Consider the following 27,036-nt stretch of genomic DNA (forward strand, 5'->3'; position numbering starts at 1 on the left):
TGTACCATAATTTCATATTCACTGTCGCCAGCGTTCATACCACGTTGAACACACCGGTTCTCGTCCGATCACCGAAGTTAAGCAACGTCGGGCGCGGTTAGTACTTGGATGGGTGACCGCCTGGGAATACCGCGTAATGTTGGCTTTTTGCACAAATAAATATTGTATTATGTTGATAACGTACGTATTTCTTTAATTCATTTCCATTATCCTTGAGTCACATACAATTCTGGCTTCATTTTTGTATTATGCTGCACTAATTGGTGTTCTGTGAAAAAAAAAACTATTATTTTGAAAAGTTACTATTATGAAATTACGGGTATGGAATTCATTGCCTGAATCCATTCGAAGGTATCCGTTAGATGCTTTTAAAGAGCAAGTCAAGCAGCGCTTTCTCAACTCTCCTCTTCTTTATAACGTCTTCTTCTTTATAACTTTATAAACTTGTCTTGGCGGGGGCACAGTAGTGCCCCCGCCAAGACAAGCAATGCGAAGCGCAAGTTTTTTGAACGTTTCGCCGATTTTTGAACCCTCAACTCAGGTTTGGATTATACCAGAAAAACCAAATTCTCAAGATATGTTATGGACTTATTAAACATATAAAGTTTCAAGTGCATAGCTTTTATACTTCAGTTTATATTGATATGTAAAAACCCGATTTTGACACTCACTGATTCACTAACGATCATCATAATTATAAGGTGCTCCCAGATGTCTTAGGAGGCTGAAATTTGGGACTTTAGCTAGTACAAAAACAACAAGAGAATTCTAAAACTTGGAATATTCACCCTCAAAACAAAGAGATATTGCAATTGGGTCATTATTTCTCATAACATGTAGTTTGGAAACTTAGGGTTTATTAGTTAGGGCGTGTAGAGTTAGAAGCTTGGCTCTACATGAGACCAGCAGGGCTGACATGCGCAACGTGATAAAATTATCGATCGATTCAATAAATTTTGTCGAATCGATAAGTTTGTTTTTTCCACAACATGCGTGAATTGTGATAGAACGACATGACTTATTTGGGTTCACATATTGGCACCAATTGACTAAATGATATAATTCGTCAGAATCGATAAAACGATCGTGACAATTTTTTATAATGTTGCGCTGGTTAGCCCTACTGATAGCTTTTTGACATTCCGATCGATATGATTTCGTCTTGGCATCATTTTAAATGAAAATGTTTTTGTTGCGATTCATCATCATCATCAGCCCATTAACGTCCCCACTGCAGGGGCACGGGCCTTCCCTATGGATGGATAGGGAGATCGAGCCTTAAACCATCACGCGGGCCCAGTGCGGGTTGATAGTTATTAACGACTGCTAATGCAGCCGAGACCAACGGCTTAACGTGCTTTCCGAAGCACGGACGAGCTCGAGATGAAAACTTTACTTTACTTTACTTTACTTTTATTTTGTTTTACTTTAATTTTTGTTGCGATTACTCCTACATAAATTCAGGTATATCAAACAAATCTGTGATCTATTGGTTGGCTTTGAAAGCTGAATGGTACCATTCTGTTAGAAAAGATTAGTCCACTCCTCTATTTCATTTGATAAAGATACAATGCGCTCGCAAATAAAGGCAAACGGAATTGAGTCACAGTCCTTGATGTTTTATAGACCTATTCATAATGGAATCATCCTGGATGAGCTATTAGTTGCTATGTATACGGTTACTAAGGATTAGTGTAAGAGGCAGATTTTTACTTCTACACTCTCGGGGACTACATGTCATATCTAGCAAGCATATATCATTGCACAATGATAAATATGGTAAACGTGTTCACATGAGTATCAGTTCCGTAACTACTTAATCACTAACCACCTTACAAATAAAAAATAAACCAGGCATGAACGTGGGTTTAAGTATTTCACAACCAAGCAAAATTGAATCCAATTATCATACAATTCGACTGAACTTTGCTTGGCTGTCAAATACCTAAACCCACGTTCATCCCTGGTTTATTTTTTATTTGTATCTAAGGTGGTAACAGTAATAGTAAAGTGGTAATAATTTTATCGTTTTTAATAGTGTTTTCCAAGAAATCAATCACTGAAAATGTACTTATATTAAGATGCGCTCTATAAAAAGATATGATAATAAAAATAAGTTCCTAGGTACTAAATTCGACACAATGTCCCCGATTCCTGCAGACCCCTCCTAATTTTATTTTAAGTTATATCCGTCATTTTCTTATCTACCGAAAAGGAAAGGGACGAATAAAATAGGCATCTCGCTGATAAGCAATTTGTTTGACGTGTGCTCTCAACTTAATTCTGTCGGATTATTGGCCAATGTAAAATTTTAAGCGTTGTTAAAATTTTCGCCTAAAATTGACGTGTGTTCCATAAATTTTAGGTATGCCTGTCGATTACCCTTTCCTTTTCGGCGGATAAGAAAATGACAGATATAACTTAAAATAAAATTAGATGGTGTCTACAGGAATTGGCATCAAATATTGCTCCTTCAACCAAGTCAGTGGCGGTCAATTTATGAGCGCATTAAAAACGCATAATGCTTGCTATTATAACATTTTACTACCTTTACTTTACTTTCCACGTCCCGTTCTAAATACGACTGCTAACTCTGGCTATTCTTTTAAATAGATCACAGGCGCGCCTCGCACAAAACACACAGGAGTATCATTTGACAATTTGTGAGCAATCAGTGCTTTGTCGCCGCTCTTTATTCAAACGCAAATAATACATGGAAAATTGTCATTCCAATTGTGATCTGACCATTGTTGGTGTAATGACAGCATTCAGATTTAGTTGGCTTCGAAACTGGTCATCAGTTCGGCTCTGGACGTCGCCTGACCAGGGTTCGTGGGCATATAAAGGTGCCACATTGTTTCTGATATTAAGTCTCGTGCGATGTATAATGCTATTTGACGGTGAAATAACACAAACTTTAAAAGTGACACTTGAAAATAACGTAGAAGAACCTAACCTACAGAGATTTTTTAGTGAAAATGTTAAGTTGTACCATAATAACCAGTTGTTACAATTTTAATAATTAATAGTTGCAACAATAAACCTAATCAATATACAGTTTACGCAAGACATGGCTTATCCAATGGAATCAATATCTCCTGTAAAACCAACACCTAAGTTGTCACGAAATTCAAACCCTTACCATATTAAGCGACCGATGAACGCTTTCATGGTTTGGTCAAGATTGCAAAGGAAGAAAATATCGTTAATGAACCCTAAACTGCATAACTCGGAGATATCAAAACGACTCGGGTTGGAATGGAAAAGTCTTGACGAGACGGAGAAAAGGCCGTTTATAGATGAAGCAAAGAGGCTAAGGATCAAGCATATGCAAGATTATCCAGATTACAAGTATAGGCCACGAAGGAAGAACAGAATAGACGCTACAGCGTTTTCAAACCCAGCTATTTACACGACAAGAGACACATTTGTTGAAGTGGAACCGAGGCCGGATAACTACCAGCTTCCTATCAACTATTCAGAACACCAATTCATGTACAACAATATGATCAGCTATACGGTACCGCCAATTCCTCAGACAACTTACGTTCCTGTGTCGAGACCTAAGGAAGAAACATTGCCAAGTTTGGAGTTAAGACCTCTGCCATCGATAGAGAGTATTTCCCCGAGGCCCTTCGCGGTTGTCAATCAACAGATGATGGTCAAAGCGTATCAGGACCTCCATTATGTGCCAGGGGATGTTGCTAGGATATCATATCATTATCCATTTGGCGTCCAGTAATGTAAAATGTACTTTATCAATTTAGTTTTATCAACTTACTAGTGCAATAGTATTTTTTATTCTTTTTTCTACTCCTCTACTTTAATCTGGCATTTAAATAACCAAAAAGTCTAATATAAGTACATACATAATTAAACTCTTTGAAAAAGTGTACGCTCTATGGCCTATAAAAGCATTGTTTACAAAGTGTAACTGTACTATAATGTCGCCAAAAAAGCATTGTTGTTGTTTTTTTTTTTTGACCTGGAAACTGGCACCTTTACTTTGTTTGGTGCCATAGATATACTATAAAAAAAAAGTATACATTTGCCGCCATTTTCCCGCGCGTTGGAAAATAAATTGGAAAATTTTTGTGTTTCGTTTAAAATTACGTCGTCGTAGAAAAAGTATTGTATGCAACGTTGTATAACTAGGTCAAAAAATGCTCGTGGCGTCTCTTATTGCGATGTTCGCCAAGGCTCACATCGCAACTCACGCCACTCGCATTTTTTGACCCTTCTTATACAACTGTTGCATAAAATACTATTAATTCAGGCAACTGAGGTCCTTACAATACGTATAATATAACTTAATGCAAGAAAAATAAAATTAATAAAAATCTAAAACTAGGTACTTATTTCAAATTTTGATTTGTTATGTAACATTTTCACTGTTGATACGAAGTCCTAAGATGGATATGATGAACCTTATGGTGATAAGGGATCAGCCTATCGCCCATAACATTAGTCCATCATGTTAGAGGACGCAATCCCTCTGTCGATTTTTACGACATGCCCGGGAAGACAAGCAGCTGAACGTATCAACAGTGGCTGCAAGTTGTCTTTGATTACTTGTGGCTCTGCCCACCCCATATGGGATTACGGGCGTGAGTTTATGTATGTATGTGTATGTATGTAACATTTTAAATGGAGTTTCATCTTTACAAATCTTTTTTTTTTTTTTTTACAAATCTTTGCGTACTCTAAGTCGGCGAGCATACATGAAGTCTTGAAGTGGAAGATGCGGAAATTGGGTGTCTGTGAGGAACGTTGGAATTTCGTGGTATCTGTCTATCCCAACGAGAAATAGGCATGATCATAAGATCATGTCTATTTCATACATAATATGTACGAGGAGCTCGGTGGCGCAGCGGTAAACGCGCTCGGTCTGCGATTGTTGAAGTTAAGCAACTTTCGCAAAGGCCGGTCACAGGATGGGTGACCACAAAAAAAATGTTTTCATCTCGAGCTCCTCCGTGCTTCGGAAGGCACGTTAAGCCGTTGGTCCCGGCTGCATTAGCAGTCGTTAATAACCATCAATCCGCAATGGGCCCGCGTGGTGGTTTAAGGCCCGATCTCCTCCCTATCCATCCATAGGGAAGGCCCGTGCCCCAGCAGTGGGGACGTTAATGGGCTGATGATATGTATGTGTATTTTAAATATGTGGTATTGGGAAAATAATATCATGTTGAACACCATAACAAAGCCACGTGTAAAAGCTAGTTATGTAATGAACAGTTAGAGCATGAAGTAATTATTAGTTACAACTGTTATCGGACCGTTCTGATTCGAATTGCTTCATATTACCAACATTGTAGGCGATTGTTTCGACAAATTATAGTAATAAAAATCATACAGGCATGTCTGTTAAGTACTGTGACAAGTTTCAGTTTGTATGTGAATATATAAGTATACAAGTAGAGTATTGCAAGCTTAGAATATGTATTTAATTTATTCTGCTTCTTCACCAAATTGGAAACGGTGTGGTGATTTGAATAAAAGTACATATTTCATCAGATATTTTATCTTCTTCTTCTTCTTCTATCGTGTGGGTTGTGAGGTGGATTACCAACCCCATCAACCCTGGTATCAAGGTTATTATTGAGCCGCCATAGGCCCCTGACATGACTCATGTAACGACTACGTACTTACATCAAAGTAGCAACTGGGACCAACGGCTTACTGTGGCAGATATTTTATTATATTGGTAAAAAAAAAAATTAAGAGGTATTTGTCATGAGGTTGCAGAGTAGGACTATGTCTTGGAGTCTGTGTATTTATGTCTTTAGCTATAACTAGGAGGCCAATAAGCTTGCGATAGCAAATACTTCAAGACCCCAATACCGACTCATTCAGAGCTTATCGCTTTCGGCCCATTAGAGGTCTATTAATTCTTATAAAATTTTTAACAAAAAAAAAACCGACTTCAAACGCAAAACTAAAAAGCAATAAATAAATTTACTTCGCACAAAGTAATTAGTACGTATTTTCAATTAGTTAATTAATTTATAATTCTGAAGCCGGTGCCAAGGAAATGCTACAACGAAGTACCGATTCATATATTTTTCAATACTGATTGTTTTGTAATATTTTGTTTGACATTGTTTTGTAATTGCTTTGATATAGGTATTAAACAATATTGTGTGTACATAGTAATTTGATATTGTAGTAGGGTTGTTGTAGCATTTACTTGGCACCGACTTCAGAATTATAAATTAATTAACTAATTGAAAATACGTACTAATTACTTTGTGCGAAGTAAATTTATTTATTGCTTTTTAGTTTTGCGTTTGAAGTCGGTTTTTTTTTTGTTAAAAATTTTATTTTATTTTACGATTTTAAGTGATGGTTAGACCGAGCAAGGATGCAGACAGACAGATTTTCTGATTTATATTCATATATAATAATATAATATATTATTAGTAGTGATCACAATTATTATTGATGAACATGTTTACACACACACACTCACACACGCGCTAACGCACACGAGCACACGCGCACGTACACACGCACACACACAGATACACGCACACACACAGACACACGCACACACACACACACACACACACACACGCGCGCGCGCGCGCGCATACACACGCACACACACACACACACATGTGTATGTGTACATACACACATGTGGTTGTCAGTGGAAGCTGCTATCATACACACTCACGCATACATATAGATACAGTAGATTTCGCGTGGTTCGCTCGCTGCTAAAGCAGCTCGCGTGTCCTGTTTATTCGAAACTGTCCCTCTTCGTATGGCGGCCATCTTGTTTTTCAGCCATTTTGTTTTTTTTCACCGGCGACAGAATTTGACCAAGATTTAAATGGGTGTCGTGGAAACAAACAAAATCCAGGTGCAATAGGTTTGCCAGACCGTAGGATGTCTCCCTGATTGGGAGCAGTTTTCAAAGATGACGTTCCGATCACACCCCTATACATCATTTTTACCCCCAAGACATTTTCTGGAAAAACAAAATTTTGTATGGCGGCCATCTTGTTTTTTCGCCATTTTGTATTTTTTTCACCGGCCATTAAATTCGACCAAGATTTAAATAGGTTTCGTGAAAGAAAAATTGGTTCAGGTGTGATAGTTTCGCCAGGCCGTAGGGTGTCACCCTGATGCGGAGCAGTTTTCGAAAATCGGGAAGTATTTCCATACTTAACATGACGATCCAATCACAACCCCGATATATATTTTATATCCCGAGACATTTTCTGAAAAAACAAAATTGTGTATGGCGGCCATCTTGTTTTTCCGCCATTTTGTTTTTTTTTACGCGCTATGGAATTTGACCAAGATTTAAATAAGTGCTCTCAAAGAAATATTGGTTCACGTGCGATAGTTTTGCCAGGCCGTAGAGTATCTCTCTGATGCGGAGCAGTTTTTGGTGACCAGAAAGTATTTCCGTACTCTACATGACGTTTTGAGTAAGCGCCCCATACATTATTTTTACCCAAACGGGCTTCTTCCAAAATCGACAAAATTTTGTATGGCGGCCATCTTTTTTTTCCGCCATTTTGATTTTTTGCACCGGCGATTGAATTTGATCAAGATTTAAATACGTTTCGTGAAAGAAAAATTGCTCCAGGTTGTATAGTTTTGCCAGGCCATAGGGTATCTCCCTGATGCTGACCAGTTTTCGAAGGTCGGGAAGTTTTCCCGAAGCCTAAAGATCGATCCGATCAATATGACTTTACAAACGCACTAGTCGCTCCTACGATTTTTGAAAATTCCCCTCGATTTCTCTGGTCTTCCATCATCAGATCCTGACTTCCTTGACATGGGACCCCCTTGGGTATATCTCCTTTCAAACAAAAAAAGAATTATCAAAATCGGTTCATATACGACGAAGATATGCCCGAACAAACATAAAAAAAAAAAAAAAAAAAAAAAAAAAAAAAAAAATATACGGTCGAATTGAGAACCTCCTCCTTTTTTGAAGTCGGTAAAAATAAAATCCTCTTAGACGCCGGTTCGCGTCCAACTGGGCACCCTCAGGCCTGTTGTCTTAAATTTTGTACCGGGTGAGAGCCCTCAGCGCTCCCCATTTGTCCGGCCAAGTAGTTAATGCTATTTACTGCATTTATCTACAATAAGACACGTCCTCACCAGTCCTGGTGTCATATAACTGGGACCCAAAGTTCTCTGACATGTCTCATATAACGACTACGTACTTCAGAAGGTAATAGAGGGAGTAGCATTATTAATTTGTAATTGTAACACGATGGACAATAATTGTTTTAGGCGACAGGCTGACCCTTCAATACCATAAGGTTTATCATATTTCCATTTTATTAGGACTTTCTGTCAACAAAGGCTGCAAGTTGTTTTTGATTACTGCCAGCTCTACGGCCTCCGTGGTCCAGTGTTTGAGCGTTGTGCTCACGACCCGGAGGTCCCAGGTTCGAATCCCGGTGGGGACAAATCACAAAAATCACTTTGTAATCCCTAGTTTGGTTAGGTCATTACAGGCTGATCACCTAATTGTCCAAAAAGTAAAAAGATCCGTGCTTCGGAAGGCAGGTTAAGCCGTTGGTCCCGGTTATTACTTAATGATGTAAGTACGTAGTCGTTACACGAGTCATGTCAGGGGCCTATGGCGGCTCAGTAATAACCCTGACACCAGGGTTGATGGGGTTGGTAATCCACCTCACAACCCACATGATGGAAGAAGAAGAGGATTTGTAATTCCATCACGATGGAAAATAATTGTTATGGGCGACAAGTTGACCCCTTGACACCATTAGGTTCGTCATATCCATCTTATAAGGACTTTGTGTCAACAGAGGCTGCAAGTTGTCTTTGATTATTTGCTCTGCGTACCTCGTAATCCCCAAGAATTATGACCGTGAGTTTATGTACAATTACCAGGTTTTTTAAAAGTTGTTTTATCTATCAAATTCTAGTTACAGTACGAGAACAGTACTTTAGGGTCTTCTTGAATAACAAACACAAAAACTGTCATCCTCAGTCTTCACAGTAACGATCGAAGCCTTCACAATCATAATGTTAATGCCAGAAAATTCTCCCAAAAACTGTCCCCACTCATCAGTTTTTGAAAAATAAAGTCTTTCTAAATCAATTAGTGTGACGTCATCAATTTGTCTGCAGAACTCTTCGTCATGCAAGGAACATTATTTCTTAGAAGTACTCAATCATTGAATCACAGTCTGAAGACGGAATCCGGAAAATATTTTGCCATTGGGAGTAATGAACTGAGGGAGAATAGGGGTAGGTAGGTATGTGTCTTTATATTAGAGAGAAATGTATCCAAAATACGAAGGGCAGAATTAAAAGGGTCATCATAACTAATTTAAGACCCACGCTCTTGTCGGTGTATCATTTCCATGTTACTTTTTTAGGGAATAGGGCAGCGGTTTACATTTTACATTTTCGGTCAACCAGAAGACACAAGCCTGCAATGTCCTTACCAAACAAATGACAAACTCACAAAGTGATTTCGACAATGTCCCCATGGGGAATCGAAACCGGACCTTAAATCGTGAGCCCAAAGTTCTAACGATTAGACCACGGTGGCTGTTTTAAAGCTAAGCAGAATGTGCTAAGAAAGACTGCTTAGAGTGAAAGGTTCATCTTCTGCTATCGTGTGGGTTGTGAGGAGGATTACTAACCTCAGCAACCCTGGAAAGGTTCACAAAGATAATGTACTTAAATGCGAATAAACAAATTCTCACACATTCCTAAAACATATTATAAAAGTTAGACTTCTAATCAGAAGCCTCAGTAAATCCATTATGAATGCGTAATACAAATCCACAGAAATATAAATTAACCGGTTCAGTTCCTCTGTTTATGCTCTAATTTCGTTCCAATCACACATCGAAAACAGAGATTAGTAATTAGCGAATTTCGATTTGGTATAAACGTATTTTAGTCGGCATATTCTCGAAATATTCACGCGAAAGGGTAATTTGATAAAGATCAGAGGCAACGTGTTGTTAATTAATTTTGTTATTGTGAACGTTTTATGTCATAAACAATATTTTTTCTTTAATAAGCTTTCGATTAATTGGAAGGTTTACTTAAATTGAACCTAATGTTTGTTCTGAAGAAAGTTTATAGAGTCGATATTACATGTTATACCTGATAATATTTGAGAGAATTATCGACCCTAGGGGGTCGATCGCATATTGATGAACATTCGCACTGAAGATCTGATTAATTGAAAGGTTTACTTTAATTGAACCGAATGTTAAGTTTATAGTGTCGATATTACATTTTATACCTGATAATATTTGAGAGAATTATCAACCCTAGGGGGTCGATCGCATATTGATGAACATTCGCACTGAAGATCTGATTAATTGGAAGGTTTACTTAAATTAAACCTAATGTTTGTTCTGAAGAAAGTTTATAGAGTCGATATTACAGGTTATAGCGATGAACGTATGAAATGCTCGGCGCCGGGTGTAATACCTAAAGGCCGGAAGCATCTCAATTTTTAGCCAGCAATGACCTAATTACATCAGCTACAGTCGACACAAAGTGATTTTTTTTAGACTTGTCTCCACCGGGAATCGAACACAGGACTTCCGGATAGTGACACTAACGTTTAACCACTGAACCATAGATGCCTTCATTATAGTTTAAGTAGTAGGTAGGTATTAGCCACTCTAGCTTAATCAATCAATAGATTATAAAAGTGAATTGTGACCAGGTAATTAAGAAACCTTCTAAGTTTCCAATAACCTCAGAGGAGTCGTAAATGGCGGAATTTTCCAGGATGTATTTCCAGAAATCTATTTTGTTTTAACGTGATAATTACCTATTTAGGTTAGCCCAGTTGGTAGAACTCTTGCCTCTTACTTTAAGGTCGCAGATTCGAATCCAGCACAGCCGTAAACCAATGATTGTCGAATTGGTTTTCGAATTTATGTTTGGAACATGAATGATTATCACGTGCTCAGCGGTGAAGGAAAACGTCGTGAGGAAACCCACATTCCCGATAAATGCATTTCGGAGGTATGTGACCTAACCTGTATTGAGGTGGTTTTCCCTTCGCGGGTTGGAAATCAGACAGGCAGTCGCTTCTGTAAAAAGTCGGACCTGTCAAATCTTCAGGTTAGGTAAGCGGACCCTGTGAAAAACGGAATAATGCTAAGGAGATGTATGATAATTGCTTATTTTCTCATTACGCGGCTAAATAATTATTTCAAAATACGTATAATAAGAATAATTGTTGCTGGAATCACATTATGTATAGAATTAAGTTGCTGCCTATATTGCTTTTCTTTATTTTGATCTGAATAATAATGGATGGAAGATGTAATTGTGCCTGGGTATAATAAAAAGGGTCATCATTTATACCCAAAAACAAACATAAAAAATGTATTATGTCTATTATCAATGAAATTAGAAGGTTAAACGAAGAAAAATATGTACAGCACCATCTATTGTTGTTGTTGTTGTTATTGTATTTGTTTTTGAGGAACGTAGCCTGGAAAGTCCCTCATCATCCTCATCATTAGCCCATTAATGTCCCCACTGCTGGGGTACGGGCCTTCCCTATGGATGGATAGGGAGATCGGGCCTTAAACCATCACGCGCGCCCAGTGCGGATTGATGGTTATTAACGACTGCTAATGCAGCCGGGACCAACGGTTTAACGTGCCTTCCGAAGCACGGAGGAGCTCGAGATGAAAACTTTTTTTTTGTGGTCACCCATCCTATGACCGGCCTTTGCGAAAGTTGCTTAACTTCAACAATCGCAGCCCGAGCGCGTTTACCGCTGCACCACCGAGCTCCTCAAAAAGTCCTTCATTGGGATAAAACCATGAGCTTATGTTATGTGTTATGAATTTACAGAATCACAACTGAATGTGATTTTTCAAAAAAGTCCTTATGTGGGTCACATAAAGGCGACGATAAGTGTTGCTAGTTTGATACGCTGAACATTCGGGTTTTCATATTAAACTTTGGCCTTACACGCCATTTTTGTACATTTGTCGCTGCTAACAACTTCCATCCGCGCTTCCCGGCCTTGTTGTAGGGCTGGTACATAACACAAAATAAAATAACATAACGGCCTCCGTGGTCCAGTGGTCGAGCGTTGGGCTCACGCTCCGGAGGCCCCGGGTTCGAAACCCGGTGGGAACATGACACAAAAATCACTTTGTCCGTAGGTACGTAAGATGATCCATGCTTCGGAAGACATGTTAAGCCCTTGGTCCCGGTTACTACTTACTAAGTCGAGTGAGTCGTTACATGAGCCATGTCAGTTTCTGCATCTTTGTTTTACTATTTTTAAAAACGCTTTATCTGTAAATTCGGCTGAAACATTTGTGCAGCACCCCTACCTTAGTAGGGCGTATGAATCACATACCTACATTTTATTTGCAAACGCTTTCTAACAACGTTTTCAGTTCTACGGATATTTGAATAGTGTTGCTGACGTGCCAGACCCTTTTCAAAAGAAGAAAACAGTTTTTTATACATGCACATGTATTATAAAATATGCGAAAATGTATAAAAGATGTGTTGAAAAGGATGTTGCGTGAAAACGGCTGTCTGTATTCTTTTGTTATTTCTGCGTATTTTTTAATGATTTTGTTTCTTAGTCGAATTTTAATGAAAGAGATATAAATGGGGTAGGGTTGTTTTGTACCTATCTACACTTATATATTTTCAAATATGTAGTCATCAAGATAAACATTACATAGGAGAAAAAAAATTCCAAATATAAATAAGTAGGTATTTCTTAGGTATTGAAATCATCGTAAAACTCAACCATAAGCAAAGATGCTTAAGTTCTTTTTAAGAGATATTAGTAGCAAAAGATCCCATAAAAGCTATTCATTAACATAAAACAACGATTTGTCTGAAGCACTTCCCAAATAAAGTTAACGGATAAATAAAATAAATATTGCAGAAATAAATATGTTCCCCTAATAATGGCTCCCTAAATGCTCCGCACAGTGGTTCGCATAGTTCGCGCAATGGGCAAAATGAATTGTGTACGGAAACGTATTAGAGCCGTGTCAAATGATGCGGAACTTATGTCCGAGGGCCCACTGTGCATCATTTAGTTTTGTTTACTTGTTTTGGTGAGAGATGATATAGAGTAGGGGGATGAGAAAGGGTTTTCTTTGTAATGCACTGACTTTGTTATAGCGATTTTAGGGAATTTTCTGTCTTATAGTTTTCTGAATATTCCTCCTAAAAATGATTTATCTGTTTAGTTAGTGTGCACTTTAGTTAACATTTTATTAGTTTAACACTATAGTTGTTAATGATGTAAGTTTATGAATTTCAATTCGTTTAGTCAATCATTAAAATATTTTTTCAAGAGGCAAACGGTTAGAAGAAGCTACGACGGAATAACTCGATAGTAATTAATCTTTCAATAAGTGTAATTATTCAAAACTGCTACTACCTCACTTACCTAGCAACTTATCTGCACTTATCTCCGTAGCGTTATTCCGTTTTGCACAGGGTCCGCTTACCTAACCTGAAGATTTGACAGGTCCGGTTTTCAGGTACTTATCTGCTTTGACTTTAAAATCTGTTACTTACTCACTTTCAAAATCACATTGATCACTCTTCACCGCGATCTCCCTCGCTGTATAAACCATCACGCCTCTATAAACAAATCACTTTTTTCCACCCCAACTGTTTATACAAACAAACAAACACACAGACAATTAAATTAAACACCCGCCGAAACGGCAGATGTTCAAATATTACCGACAGAATCAACACTAATTCTATCGATCACAATTCCATTAACGCATGCTTTCAATTAGCTCACGATTTATTTAATTTACACCCCGCAATTGTTGATGTAAACTGTGTTGTATGGAAGACAGACGTTGTGGAAGAAATTAAAGAGAAATACGTATTAAGTACCTGCTCGTCGACATGACTCAAAGATCAGTGAGGTCTGACAAAAATATCAATGAGGTGGTACTTAGTTTATTCTACGATGGATGACTACTTTATTTGGGTATAGTCGAGAGATTATGTTATGTTAATTCTAGATTACGAGGTAACCACTTTCGTGGTCCAGGGGTCGAGCGTTAGGCTCACGATCCGGAAGTCTCGGGTTCGAGTTCCGGTGGGGGCATCTTCATCTTACTTATAGGGAAAAATAGAGCAGTGGTTCCCCTCTTGCCTGACGCCCCGCAGTACTATGTCTGACGCGAGTGGGATGGCGCCTAGATTGTTCTATTTCAAAGCCGTATCGGTGTCGGGTGCCGGGGGCATATCATATTTATCAAAAAAAAAACAAAACACTTTTTGATTCCTACTTTGGTTAGGATATTACCGAATGACCACCTGACCACCTGATTGTCAGAAAGTTAGACGATCCGTGCTTCCGGAGGCACGTTAAGCTCAACAGCTTCGAACCTGAAGCAACCTTCAGGTTGCTACTTGATGCTGTAAGTATGTATTCGTTACATGAGCCACGTCAGGGATCTTTGGGGCTCAGTAATAACCCTGACACCAGAAGAACCACCACCACCACATGATAGAAGAAGATGCTGATGATGATGGAAATTGAAAACATTTCAATAGACACAGTCGACTCTACCTATGGGTATCTTTCTCGGGATACATAGCAATACAAGACAAGATAACTATCAACCTTACTTACTAGGTATTAAAGTCGTAAGATCGACGCGATAAACCATAATGGTGACAGCTTACCAGCCCATCGCCCAAATACATAAGTAGTCAATAAAGCAAATAAAATATACTATTAGAAATAGAACGTAATATTTTTTTCCAATTCATTTGAGTTCCGACCCATTGGGTGTAGTAAGTTTTAATTTATAGGTTAATATAATAATAAAAAGATTTTTGGAAATAACAATTTTGTTTGTGTCCAAATGTAGTTGTTTCTTTGTATTACGGCGATTTATAAGTTTCGTACAAATTAGGATCTAAAGTGGTTTACGACTGTTTGTGATTCTTAATGGGTCGTTTAGTAACTTTCGTTGTTTGTTATACAATATATTGTACGTTGAATAACTAAACGGATGGCATTTTGAATGTTTTTTCTATTATGTTACGGAGGTTCTTTCGTGAATGTTGATATTAAAAGTTGCCCGAGCGAACTATCGTTCGCAAAATTTGGTGAAGGAACAAAATGATTTTTGTCAACTTTATAATTGTATTGGAGTAGCTGCGCTAACTACCTTCGTAGCACACTCACGACACTTCATACAAAATACCTCGTTTTACACAGACACTACACATTGATTTAACACACACGCGCATCTGTGTGTGTGAGATCTGACGCCGTACGATTGAAGACCGATGGGGGGTGAGGTAAACCTAGCTCAGCCGCTGGTGGGGAGCGGAGATATACCATTCTATACGTAGTATGCAATACGCATGTCGCACGCGTAGCGATATAATATGTACAAATAATATAATTGCTTTATTTATTGCGAACTGAAAACCAAAAGACCATAGATATCGCAGAAGGCTACAGAATCCGCTGCAGGAGACAATGACACGCAATAAAGATGGTGCAGGAATCGATTGCATTTTGGACATTTTGGTGAAATAGTTTTTCAATATAGGTACATAAACACTATATTAGTCTTCTACTTCTATCGTGTGGGTTGTAATGTGGATGACCAACCTGAGCCAACCTGATGTTATTGGTATTATTGACCCGCCAAAGGTCCCTGACTTTGCTCATGTAACGACTATGTACTTACATCAGAAGGTAGTAACCGGTACCAACGGCTAACGTACATTCCGACTCACTTATCATCTTACTTTCGAACAATCGGGTAATCGCAGCCTGTAATGTCCTAATCTAATTAGGAATCACAAAGTGATCCTACCGGGTTTCAAACTCGAGACGTGGTATGAGCCTAAAGCTCAACCAATGGATCACGGAAGCCGTAAATAGTAGTTGTATGTATCTTTTTCGAGTGTAATATGCAAATAATTCCCGCGGGCACTGTAACAGTTTATAGCGGGATCCATTCCAACATTGAAAGTGGTAAGACAGCGTGCAGTGGTACCGAGACGTATTGGCTCATTGGTTTATTTATAACATAATATAAGCTCACGCAGGCCGGTCATAGGATGGGTGACCACAAAAAAAAAAAGTTTCCATCTCTCGAGCTCCTCCGTGCTTCGGAAGGCACGTTAAGCCGTTGGTCCCGGCTGCATTAGCAGTCGTTAATAACCACCAATCCGCACTGGGGCCGCGTGGTGGTTTAAGGCCCGATCTCCCTATCCATCCATAGGGAAGGCCCGTGCCCCAGCAGTGGGGACGTTAATGGGCTGGTGATGATGATGATAAGCTCACGACTATATCCCAATTGGGGTAGTCAGAGGTACATCCATCACAAGATGAACTAAGTATCCACACTTCGCCAAGCTTTTAGTTAAACCAACTTGATAGTTGGTGAGCCGTATCGCCGTCCGAAAACTGCACTTAAGTTAAATTAATAACTCATTGGTGCAAGTATGGCCCCGGGGTTCGGGGTTCTTATAACCGCCTAATAATAAAAAAAAAATAACCCACCTATTCCCGCCATTTCAACTCGTCACAGCAACCAAAGAAGACTCATTTCGAAACAAAGTGATTGAGCTGAGCCAACTTTGTCTCATTGAGTGAGCAACTCGCTCACTCCACTGGATTCAGCGAGATTGCCTCAAAAGCCTTCTTAAAAGGATTTTAGACTGATGAGGATTTTAAAGGGCAATTGTCTCGAAATGGCGCTATATAAAGTGGCGAGTGCCTATAAAGTTTTGTAGCATACTTTGATAAGGGAAATGGATTCCTTTGAGTGGTTTGGTAGTCTGGATGGGTGTCATTTTGTTATTTATATATAGGTACTTGCTAAGTTGTGTATCACTTTATTATGTACTGGTAATTATGAAGCATTCAATTTAGTTTTTCTTACTCTGTACCGCGCGATTTGTCAAAGGTACGCAGCTTAGCTTAGCGTAGGTTAGCACTTAGATGTAACCTATTTCTATTCAATTTATAATTTAAGTTTTCTGTGTTTCTTATTTTACTTGGCAAATTACGCGCCATATTTACTTATATCACATTGTCAACGGTTTCCCAAGATACAGGCTCCGTCTAGTTTGGGAACCTCTGTTCATTTTGTTAAACTTACAATATACCTCAAACATATATTTCTGATAATAAACACATTTTTGATTTGATTTTTGATTATATTTTGGGGAACCTCTGTTCATTTTGTTAAACTTACAATGTACCTCAAACATATGCCTTCTTTCTTTGTATTTATTCCTGATACACAAAGAAAGAAGGCATATAAACACATTTTTGATTTGATTTTTGATTGAATTAACCGAAATTTTGTCACAGGGCCTTATTTATTTATTTATTCATAAACAGCTATTATAATAACTATAATGTTTACGTACTTACACATTATAATAGTCTCACCTGGATTTTTACAATGTTCCTGTTGTAAAAACTCTTTATTGGTAAGGACACTGAGTGGTCTTTTGCATTGTTATTTCTTGTACTTCTTCTACTACTACTTCTTTTCCCCAGCTAGATAGGTTGTGAGAAGCTGCAGTAGTTTTAGGCGGATGAGACGTTCGTTATATAAAAATTGACGAATCAAAGTGTAACTATGTTACCTACCGAATAAAGATATTTTCGAATTTGTATTTGTACTCTGATCCTATCTGTCTAATGGCTAGGTATTAGGTAAAGCTCTTTTTACACAAGCTGCTCCGCCCTAGTGAGGTGTCGTGTGAAAATCGCTAGAGCAAAGAACCTGTAGTAATTACACCACAGAGATCGTCAATACTAATTGTAGAGCTTACTTTCTTCAACTGTATTTATAACTTTTTATACATACATACATACATAAACGCCTTTTTCCCACCGGGGTAAGCAGAGACTATAGAATTCTATTTGCTTCGATCCTGACACACTTCTCTTGCTTACATGCATCAATCGCTTCATTCACGCACGCCGGTTCAGAGTAGATCGTATTAAACCTTTTCTAAGGACATCTCCAATTTGGTCAATGTAAGTCCTTCTCGGTCTTCCTCTGCCAGCCCTACCATGAACTTTCGCTTTATATACCGCTTTTGTAATTCTATTATCCTTCATCCGCTCTACGTGTCCAAACCAACCTAACATTGCCTTCTCAATCTTAGTCACTATATCGTCTTTTACACCACATCTCTGTCTTATCACACTGTTTCTCACTCTATCACTCAACTTCTCAACTAACAACAACTAACTCTTTATCAGATCCGAAAAAATAAAATCAACAGCAACAAGGGGTATAATCCCGTATTGCTGGCAACATTAATACTGAGACGCATTAGCAACGGAAGTGGTATATGCGGTATTGTGCCGAGGAAAAATGATATTATATTGTAACATTCTACCATGACCATTACTGGGCTCGCCGCCCTACGAGCAATGAGTAGGTGACGGTTAGATAGTATCCTAATAGGGTAATGCCTACAGTTTTGTTGTCTCAGAGAGACAAGGTATCGGGTATTCTGCCGACGTGTTGCTATTAGTTTTGCGATCACTTATACAAATATACTTTTAAATAATAATAATATACTTTTTTAATTACTCTTAAATAATTACAAAATACTCTTAACTTGGTACATGGCATATGGCGGCCTTATCGCTTAAAACAGCACTTATGATCCAAACATGAATTCAAATTCATAAAGTCGAATTCAGTGTAATTAAAACACATAATAACGGGTTCGAACTCGTGACTGTACGATGCAAGTCACACGTTCTCAGATCAGGGCTATTTTAACTATTTTAATTATACTTACGTCACATTATCCAATCCTCAACCTTAGCTACTCTATGTCCACCCGCCCTTCGAGAGACAAATCGTCTCGTTGGCCATTTATCAAAAAACCTGCATCCGTCGCTGAAAGCGGACATCACGAACCATCTACCCTACTTCCTAACCCTTATTCCACCAGCTCAAAGTTCCAAATATAAGATAAAACAGCAGAATTAAATTTGGTTTATGATATAATGGTGAATAAATACAAAGAGTTTAGAAGACCGGCTAAAAATGCTCCAGGGTGTGTCCAGATACCATTTTGGTCATAGTGCTTCTCTTTTGTCGTATTATTTATGGGCAAAACCTTTTGTTGCGTTGTAAAGCGTCGTTTAGGACTGTGATGTCATAATATTAGCATTATCTGTGGTTATTTTTCTTCCTTTTTCTTTTACCCTCTGTTGAGAAGAATTTTAAATTGAAGTGAAGGACGAAAGAAAACGGATATAACTGTATTTTTACGTATTATAATAATAAAAAATAATGTAAATTTACTCTTACCATTGTGTGTTCCAAATTGGTGAAATCACAGCTACAGTTATCGCATACATACTCACTCATCTCTCTTCTTCTATCGTGTAGGTTGTGAGGTGGATTACCAACCTCATCAACCCTGGTGTCAGGGTTACTCAATAGTAACCCAATAGCCACCAAAGGCCCCTAACATGACTCATGTAACGACTACGTACTTACATCAGTAAGTAGTAACTCTCCTGATGTATCACTTATATATTACGCACAGACTATTGAGATTGCTATACAAATTCTATAAGGCGTTTCCGTCTAAAGTGGTATGACTGATTAAGTAGGTACATTTTATTTGAAAACTAGCGGCAGCCCGCGACTTCGTCCGCGTGGATTTCGGTTCCCGCGGTAAGAATTTCCGATTTTTTTTAATTGTTAAAGCCTATTTGTTATTCTGATGTATAAGCTACATTATTGTTAAGTTTCATTAAAAACCATTCAGTAGCTTTTGCGTGAAAGAGTAACAAACATCCAAACATCCATACTCACAAACTGTCATATTAACAATATTAGTAAGATAAAACATTCTACACATTATAATAAATCAAAAAAGTAAGTAGATATTATTACGTGTAATTGTGCCTTTACCCACACATAAAGGCGGCACCACACTGCCCCGTCATTTCCGCGGGCAAATGGCCACTGTCCCCCTATTATCGTACTTGGGGGAGAAAACATATTTTTGTCACAGATAATAAACACGTTCGTATTATGATGAATGAGGAAAAAGCTGTGTTTGGCAATGTTTTGACTTGTAATTTGACGTTTAGATACAAAGTCGTTAGTTAATATTTCTTCATAAATCGTTACACTTTGATATAATATACCTATGTAATGCCTATAATAATTAATGTTACAACATCTTTATAATCTATGCTCGATCGTGGACTTAAAGGTAAGAAAAGAAAGAAGTTATTAGGAATTATAAATAAAACCGTTACAAATCTTTCGTTTTTTAAAAACAGTAACAAATGGCAACAATCAAAAACAAAAGAAGCAATAAAGGCAGCTTAAATGTTTCCGTGGTGTTTCTCGGGCACGTCATTGAAATCGAGTTACCCCCATCCTATTACCTATTTATTTGACTCAATTCATACTTTTCAGTGATGGATTGTAAAGCCCTGTAATTAAACAGTTAAAAAATAAAAATAATAATTCTTTATTAAAGGCAAAACATAACCCATTACAACATAAAATATAAAATCCAATTACACAAAATAAAATAGAGTTATAGTGTAAACATGAAATTTTAAAATAGTGATAAAAATAGATCATAAAATACAATACAATAAAATGCTATTTAAAATTTGCGTCTTGGTGCAAGTGCAGCCAGTGACTAAGAATAGGACTGGAGATATCCTCACATATTCTTTCAAGTATAGCGTTATTGGTTACCCTCAGCTTAGACAACACGCGCTCTGATCACGGCATAGAAATCCGGAACACGCGACTCGGCAAACATGCCTGATGCATGTTAAAGGTAGTTTAGGGCACCAACACCAAAAATGACAGCATAGTTATCTTCCAACGACTTCTGACTTCGTTCATTTCTTTATTTACTATATACGTGTGTAATACACACTGTGTATTTTAAAATAATTAACTGAGTATTCAGGAACATTTTAACAAAGATATAACAGTTGGATTCAATCCGAGCTCTACAAAAACGTTATTCATTCCCATTATTTATTGTAAAAGTTGATTGAAAAAGACAGTGATCGCACAAAAGTATGAACTGAAACGAAATGAAATGGAACGAGTGACGTCACGTCAGATAAGCTGACGTCACAGAAATGTATTCGCGTCGCGATGAGCGGGATAAAGTGGGAAAATGGATAAAAGTGGGAATGCTCCCTTATCTCTTATGTAGGTATTAAATGATTTTGTTTGCCGTTGTTAGTATTATAGTTTTACAGCTTTTGTACTCAAAAGTCTAGTCAGTTGTGAGACTGGTCGTTTTAATGTTTTGTATGTATTAATGGCCTCTGTCCAGTGGTTTGAGCGTTGGGCTCACGATCCGGAGGTCCCGGGTTCAAATCGCGGCGGGGACATATCACAAAAATCACTTTGTGATCCCTAGTTTGTTTAGGACATTACAGGCTGATCACCTGATTGTCCGAAAGTAAGATGATCCATGCTTCGAAAGGCACGTGAAGCCGCTCGTCGTTACGTGACCCATGTCAGGGGCCTTTTTCGGCTCAATAATATCCCTGACACCGGGGTTGATGGGGTTGGTAATCCACCTCACAACCCACAGGATAGAAGAAGAATGTTTTGCCTTTGTGTTTATATATTGACGATGTAAATATTGATGAATGTGCAGGAAGCAAGAGAAAAGAAGTATGTCAAGATCGAAGCAAATAGTACTCCATAGTGTCTGCTTACCCCGGCGGGAAATAGGCGTGAGCTTATGTTTACGTTAACTTGTGTAAATTGAACTGAAAGGCGACTACAAAGGTTTTTTCATCAACATCATCATCATTCTTTATTAGACACCTTATTAGAAACGTTTTGACCCCGATTCCTGCAGACACTTCCTAATTTCATTTTAAGTTATATCCGTCATTTCCTCAACTCTGCATATAAGGCCCCCATTGCGACTTATACGCTAGTATGCTTGCGTGTTTGTTACATGAATGTAAGAAGACATTTGAAAGTATACTGCCTGCGAGTACAATCCATTAAGGTAAATGCCTACTGCTTTTAATTCTTCAGTTTGTTTTATAACAATATAAGCTAATTTAAGGTGTATTTATAACGCCATGGGAACTGTCATATTGTAAATAATAATAAATGAATAAATATATAAATAAATATCCACCGAAAAAGAAAGGGACGCCAGACCGAGGATTGATAACAGTTAATTTTCAAATGAATAAGTGAATTAATGCATAGCCCGGTCGAATAAAATAGGCATCTCGCTGAAATGCAACCCGTTTGACGTGTGCTGTCAACTTAAACTTTTGTTGGGTTATTGGCCAATATAACATTTTGGAAGGTAAATAAAATAAAATATCTGCATAAAATTGACGTGTTCCATTAATTGTATGCCTATCGAATACCCGTCCCTTTCCTTTTCGGCGGATAAGAAAAAGACAAGTATAACTTAAAATAAAATTAGGTAGTATGTACTGGAATCATTATACTCAATCTGCACCGACATTTACGTTTCGTTCTAGCTACAAAACCCGCTTTAGGTACGTTTTGTTGCAACAAAATGAGTACGATTATTCCAATGCCGCCCAACCGTGCTGCATGAAATAACAAAAGTATTTTTTTTAATTCTTCTATAAAATATGAATGTACTTTGTCCAAGTTATATTTATTACAAACGTCATAATTGAATGAAATGAAAACCATTACACAGAAGTCATTGCACCGTATCGTTCCCCCTAATTACATTTTACACACTACAAAATACCAAGAGCATCTCAATATCCACTTCAGAAACACTTCAGATTCCGTCTGAAATAAAACTTTTTACAATAATACTGGCCGGCATGGAAAACAATTGAAATTCAAAAAGAGAAAACAAAAATGGCGCGATTACGTTTGAAAAAAAAACAATACAGTGGTGCGATTACATCTTGAAATGTCGAGTGGACGCGGTTTCTCATGGGGCGATGTTTTGGTACCAGCGCTAGAGGGAGCCGTTGGGATTAGGGTGACTTTGATTCTGTCGGCAAACCCAAGACAGACAGACACAAGATTGTGACCAATATTGGCGAAGGAAGAAGAACAACTTGGTGCAACAATTATTCGTATTGTAGGGTTTTCCTAGAAGCAAACGATTTCGAGTTTCTAGTTTTTTTGACATGACTTAATGTACATTTGCCGCAAATGGTATTAACTACTTCACCGGACAAATGAACAGCGCAGAGGGCTCTCACTCTGTAAAAAAGGGTGCCCAGTTGGGCAAAAAGTGACATACGAACATACATACAAATTTATGCCCGTAATCTCTAATGGGGTAGGTAGAACCACAGAAGACAATTTACAGCCAATTTTATACAAGGATAAGCAGCCAAACGCATTTTTTTATTTGCTCTCAATTCAGCATAGAAACTAAAATATCTACGTAAGTACTTATTATTAATTTCTAAAATCCCATCCCGACGATGTCCTCGAGTCACCCTACCTAAGCCATAGAGTGCGGCTCCCACGGGCTCCGCCGCCGTCGGCGCCGCACCGGCCGCGGCCGCTTGGCGCGAATTAGCGCTCAATTTGCCGAATGATCCGATTTGCGCCCCACCGCCAGTTGACCATGATGTGCTTACTGACTGCTGAATGCGTTTCATAGCAACTTATTACGGAGTTTAAAAGCGTTAAAGAGGAGGTGAACGTCGTGTCTTAAGTTAAAATTCATCCGCATCATTCGCGCTGTCAGGATTTTAAGTTTTATATCGAATTATAACCACTATAACAGAACAGTTTTCAGTAACACACGTTGGACGATACGGCTCACCACCTATCACGTTGGCGGAAGAGAATACTCGGTGAGGTGTGGGTATTTATAATTAAAACACATAATAACGGGTTCTTACCCGGGTAAGGCGGAATGACTAGTCATCCCGTGATCATGGCACTTGCAACAGTGTCGAAATATCGGGAGTCTCATATCCCCATTTAAACGCGGTAAGAACCCGTTATTATGTGTTTTAATTATGATAATAACCGCGTAAACTTAAAACAATGTGGGTATTTAGTTCATGTTACGATACATGTACCAAAATAAAAGGAAATATTTACAAAATACTCTTAACTAGATAAATGGCTAATGGCGTCCTTATCGCTTAAAGCCATTGCGATATAATCCTGAGGTTATGTTATGTTATTACAGAACAAGAGGTCGATTTTTGTTTTGTTAATTACTGGAGGTCTACAACTACACACAGATGAAGCAGTCCTGAGATATATTTAACTTTAAATTTTTCACTTTACGTTTCTCATGCCCAATCACACCGCCACTTATTGTTGTAATAATCATAAATATCGATTTCACATACCATACACCTCATACTCAAGAACTCTTCAGTGGAGTGGTCTACCCATTCAATGTTACCCTGAGAACGCAACCCGGGACTCTCTGTTCTAAACCCCCATTGTTTCCACGTACATTGTCGGTAATTCCTATTTACATCGATCTGATAACATTTACATTGTTATTGTTGGAAATTTTGTTAACATTTTGTTTATTTTCGATATCTGATTTGATTTGACCATTGTTGGGTTTTAGCTTCTGTTACGAATAAGGTTTTGTTTTGATTTTTAATTGGCAATGGGCTCACGCCCTATTATATGAGACTTATAAACATAGCTGGCCAGGAGTGGGTGTCGCACCTCTGCCTACCCCTTCGGGTGTAGAGGTGTGATGCTATGTTGATTTTCAATTATTCTGAGTCGCCTTTGCGAGGAAAAGCTTCAAATACTTATTTTGGTAGAGAACACCACAAGTCTAAACTCTAACAAAAATAGTAACTTAACAACATAATGGCCCCGATTCCACCAGACACCTCCTGATTTTACTTTAAGTTATACCTGTCATTTTCTTATCCAACGAAAAGGAAAGGGACGGATGATTGACAGCTCTTAATTTTAGGAAGAATGAGTAAATTAATAAACAACCCGGGCGAATCAAAAAGGAACCTCGCTGGTATGCAAACCGTTTGACGTGTGCTGTCGGGTTATTAGCCAATTTAAAATTTTTATACGTTTGTTTTAGATTTGTGCTTAAAATGGACGTGTGTTCCATAAATTTTATGCTTGTCGATTACCCGTCCCTTTCCTTTTCGGCGGATAAGAAAATGACAGATAGGTATACCTTAAAATAAAATTAGATGGTGGATTCGGTTGCCAGCAACAAATTGCGCAACTAGGTGAGCAGGTATGCTTTATACAACTGCGTAAGTACATTTTATTGATGCCGCAGCCGTGGTGGCGTCTAGTGGGATACGGCTCTTACAAACGGTACATAAACATTATTAATAACCTTCTCAAAGGTCAATTGTCAAAACTGAATTCCTTGAAACATGTGCATACGAAACTTATTTCGATTTCAGATTAACACAATCAATTCATTCTCATTTCATCATTATGGTGTTGATATTAGAAATTGTCATCGCGGGATTTATCAACAAATTTATATATACTTTTTTTTTTTTTCAACGCAATCAGGGATTTTCCATGTTCATCAAAAACAATATAGATAGCGTTGTTCAGTTTTAGCGTGATATAAAGGGTCAACATGTATACCCAAATAAAAGATGAAAGATGCATACTTATGTCTGTTGTTCATGAAATTAGAACGGTACTTAAATTAAGAAAATCTGTACAGCGCCATCTGTATTGATTTTGAGGAACGTACCCTGGAAAGTCCCTCATTGACATAAGAACACACGGAATTTACATTAAAAACTAACTTTGTTGTCCATTGTGGCTAATTGCGAACATTCAAAGTGATTATACATAAAGTCTTTATACCGCACTATCGTAACCTGAAACTGTGAATTAGGCGTGGCACACACAGGAACAAAGCTAGGCAATTTGACCCGCGAACACACGTCACGCGGCACAGTAGTAATTTGTTCACACCCACACTGCATGTTTCCACTGATAGACACGACACGATAAAACACGGCCCTTGCAAACATACAAATCGTACTAGCTTACGCCAGAGAAAACGTGAAATGACCGACTTAGGTTCTTTGACTTAAGAACGCATGGCTTTAAAGCTTCGGTACACCAAAAACAGTGTCTGGGTTATTACTGAGCCGCCAATGGCCCCTGATATGACTCATGTAACGACTACGTGCAAAACGACTATGTACATCAGTAATTTATGACGAAAGAATTAGCGCGTTAAAATAAATGTTTATAAGATTTCAAAGACGAATATTTCAGAAACACTGTGTTGTGTTGCGTGACAATATTGCACGGGAATTCAATGACAACTAAACGCGGTAGTAATGCGGATCGTGCTGACTTGCCGCGCGTTTCTTTTGACATGCTTCTGGTATGTCAAAGCCTTGAAAAATGATCGATAGGTGTACTGTTCATTTTGAACTAATATCCCTATGGATAGTAAATCCTATGATCTACCTCATCGACTGAACGAAGATATGAAGCGTATTCTGTGGAAGTAGAGCAGATCCAGATGTCTAGACTACGAGTGCCATGACGACAATGTGGCATTAGTTTTAGTTTTTTTTTAATCTCTTAAAGCCTAAACGTAAAAGCTATAAGAATATATCAACGCAAAAAAACATGTGAAAAAAGTAGTTATTTACTTATGCCGTATGATAACGCAACCGCGCCTTCGCAAAAACAACGCTTAGTCGCTTACATAAACCGCGCTTACCTCGCACGCGTGTGAAAACGAGCAATTTTGTACCAACTTCATACAAATCGGATGTTTGCCACGTTGCCAATATTAGCAGGATGATTAGCGGATTGAGGGCGGACTCAACTTAAATAAAAGCTTCTGATTATAGAGCGGAGAGGGAAGTAAATTGACTTAATGGCAATTGCGGTTTGAAGGGTTCAAAGTTTGGGAACGATCGTTTAACTTGGTTTGTTCATACTTTATATAGGTGACTAAAAATGATGAATTATGAGACTAGTTGGTATTTTTTGAAGTTTACGCGGTTTTTATCATAATTTAAACACATAATACCGGGTTCTTACCGCGTTAACATCG

General features: G+C 38.1%; 1 protein-coding gene and 1 non-coding gene across 2 annotated transcripts; both read left to right on the plus strand.

Moving 5' to 3' along the window:
* Positions 1-26: 26 nt before the first annotated feature.
* Positions 27-145, plus strand: LOC126371372 (5S ribosomal RNA). The gene has a single exon (XR_007567002.1). It is a non-coding gene; the product is annotated as a 5S ribosomal RNA (ribosomal RNA).
* A 2,925-nt stretch (positions 146-3,070) lies between these two features.
* Positions 3,071-3,802, plus strand: LOC126375586 (sex-determining region Y protein-like). The gene has a single exon (XM_050022608.1). It carries the CDS (start codon positions 3,071-3,073, stop codon positions 3,740-3,742), a length of 672 nt encoding a protein of 223 aa, XP_049878565.1. The 3' UTR covers positions 3,743-3,802.
* Positions 3,803-27,036: the final 23,234 nt, after the last annotated feature.

This window comes from Pectinophora gossypiella, chromosome 1 (genome assembly GCF_024362695.1).
Source record: "Pectinophora gossypiella chromosome 1, ilPecGoss1.1, whole genome shotgun sequence".
Classification (NCBI taxonomy): domain Eukaryota; kingdom Metazoa; phylum Arthropoda; class Insecta; order Lepidoptera; family Gelechiidae; genus Pectinophora; species Pectinophora gossypiella.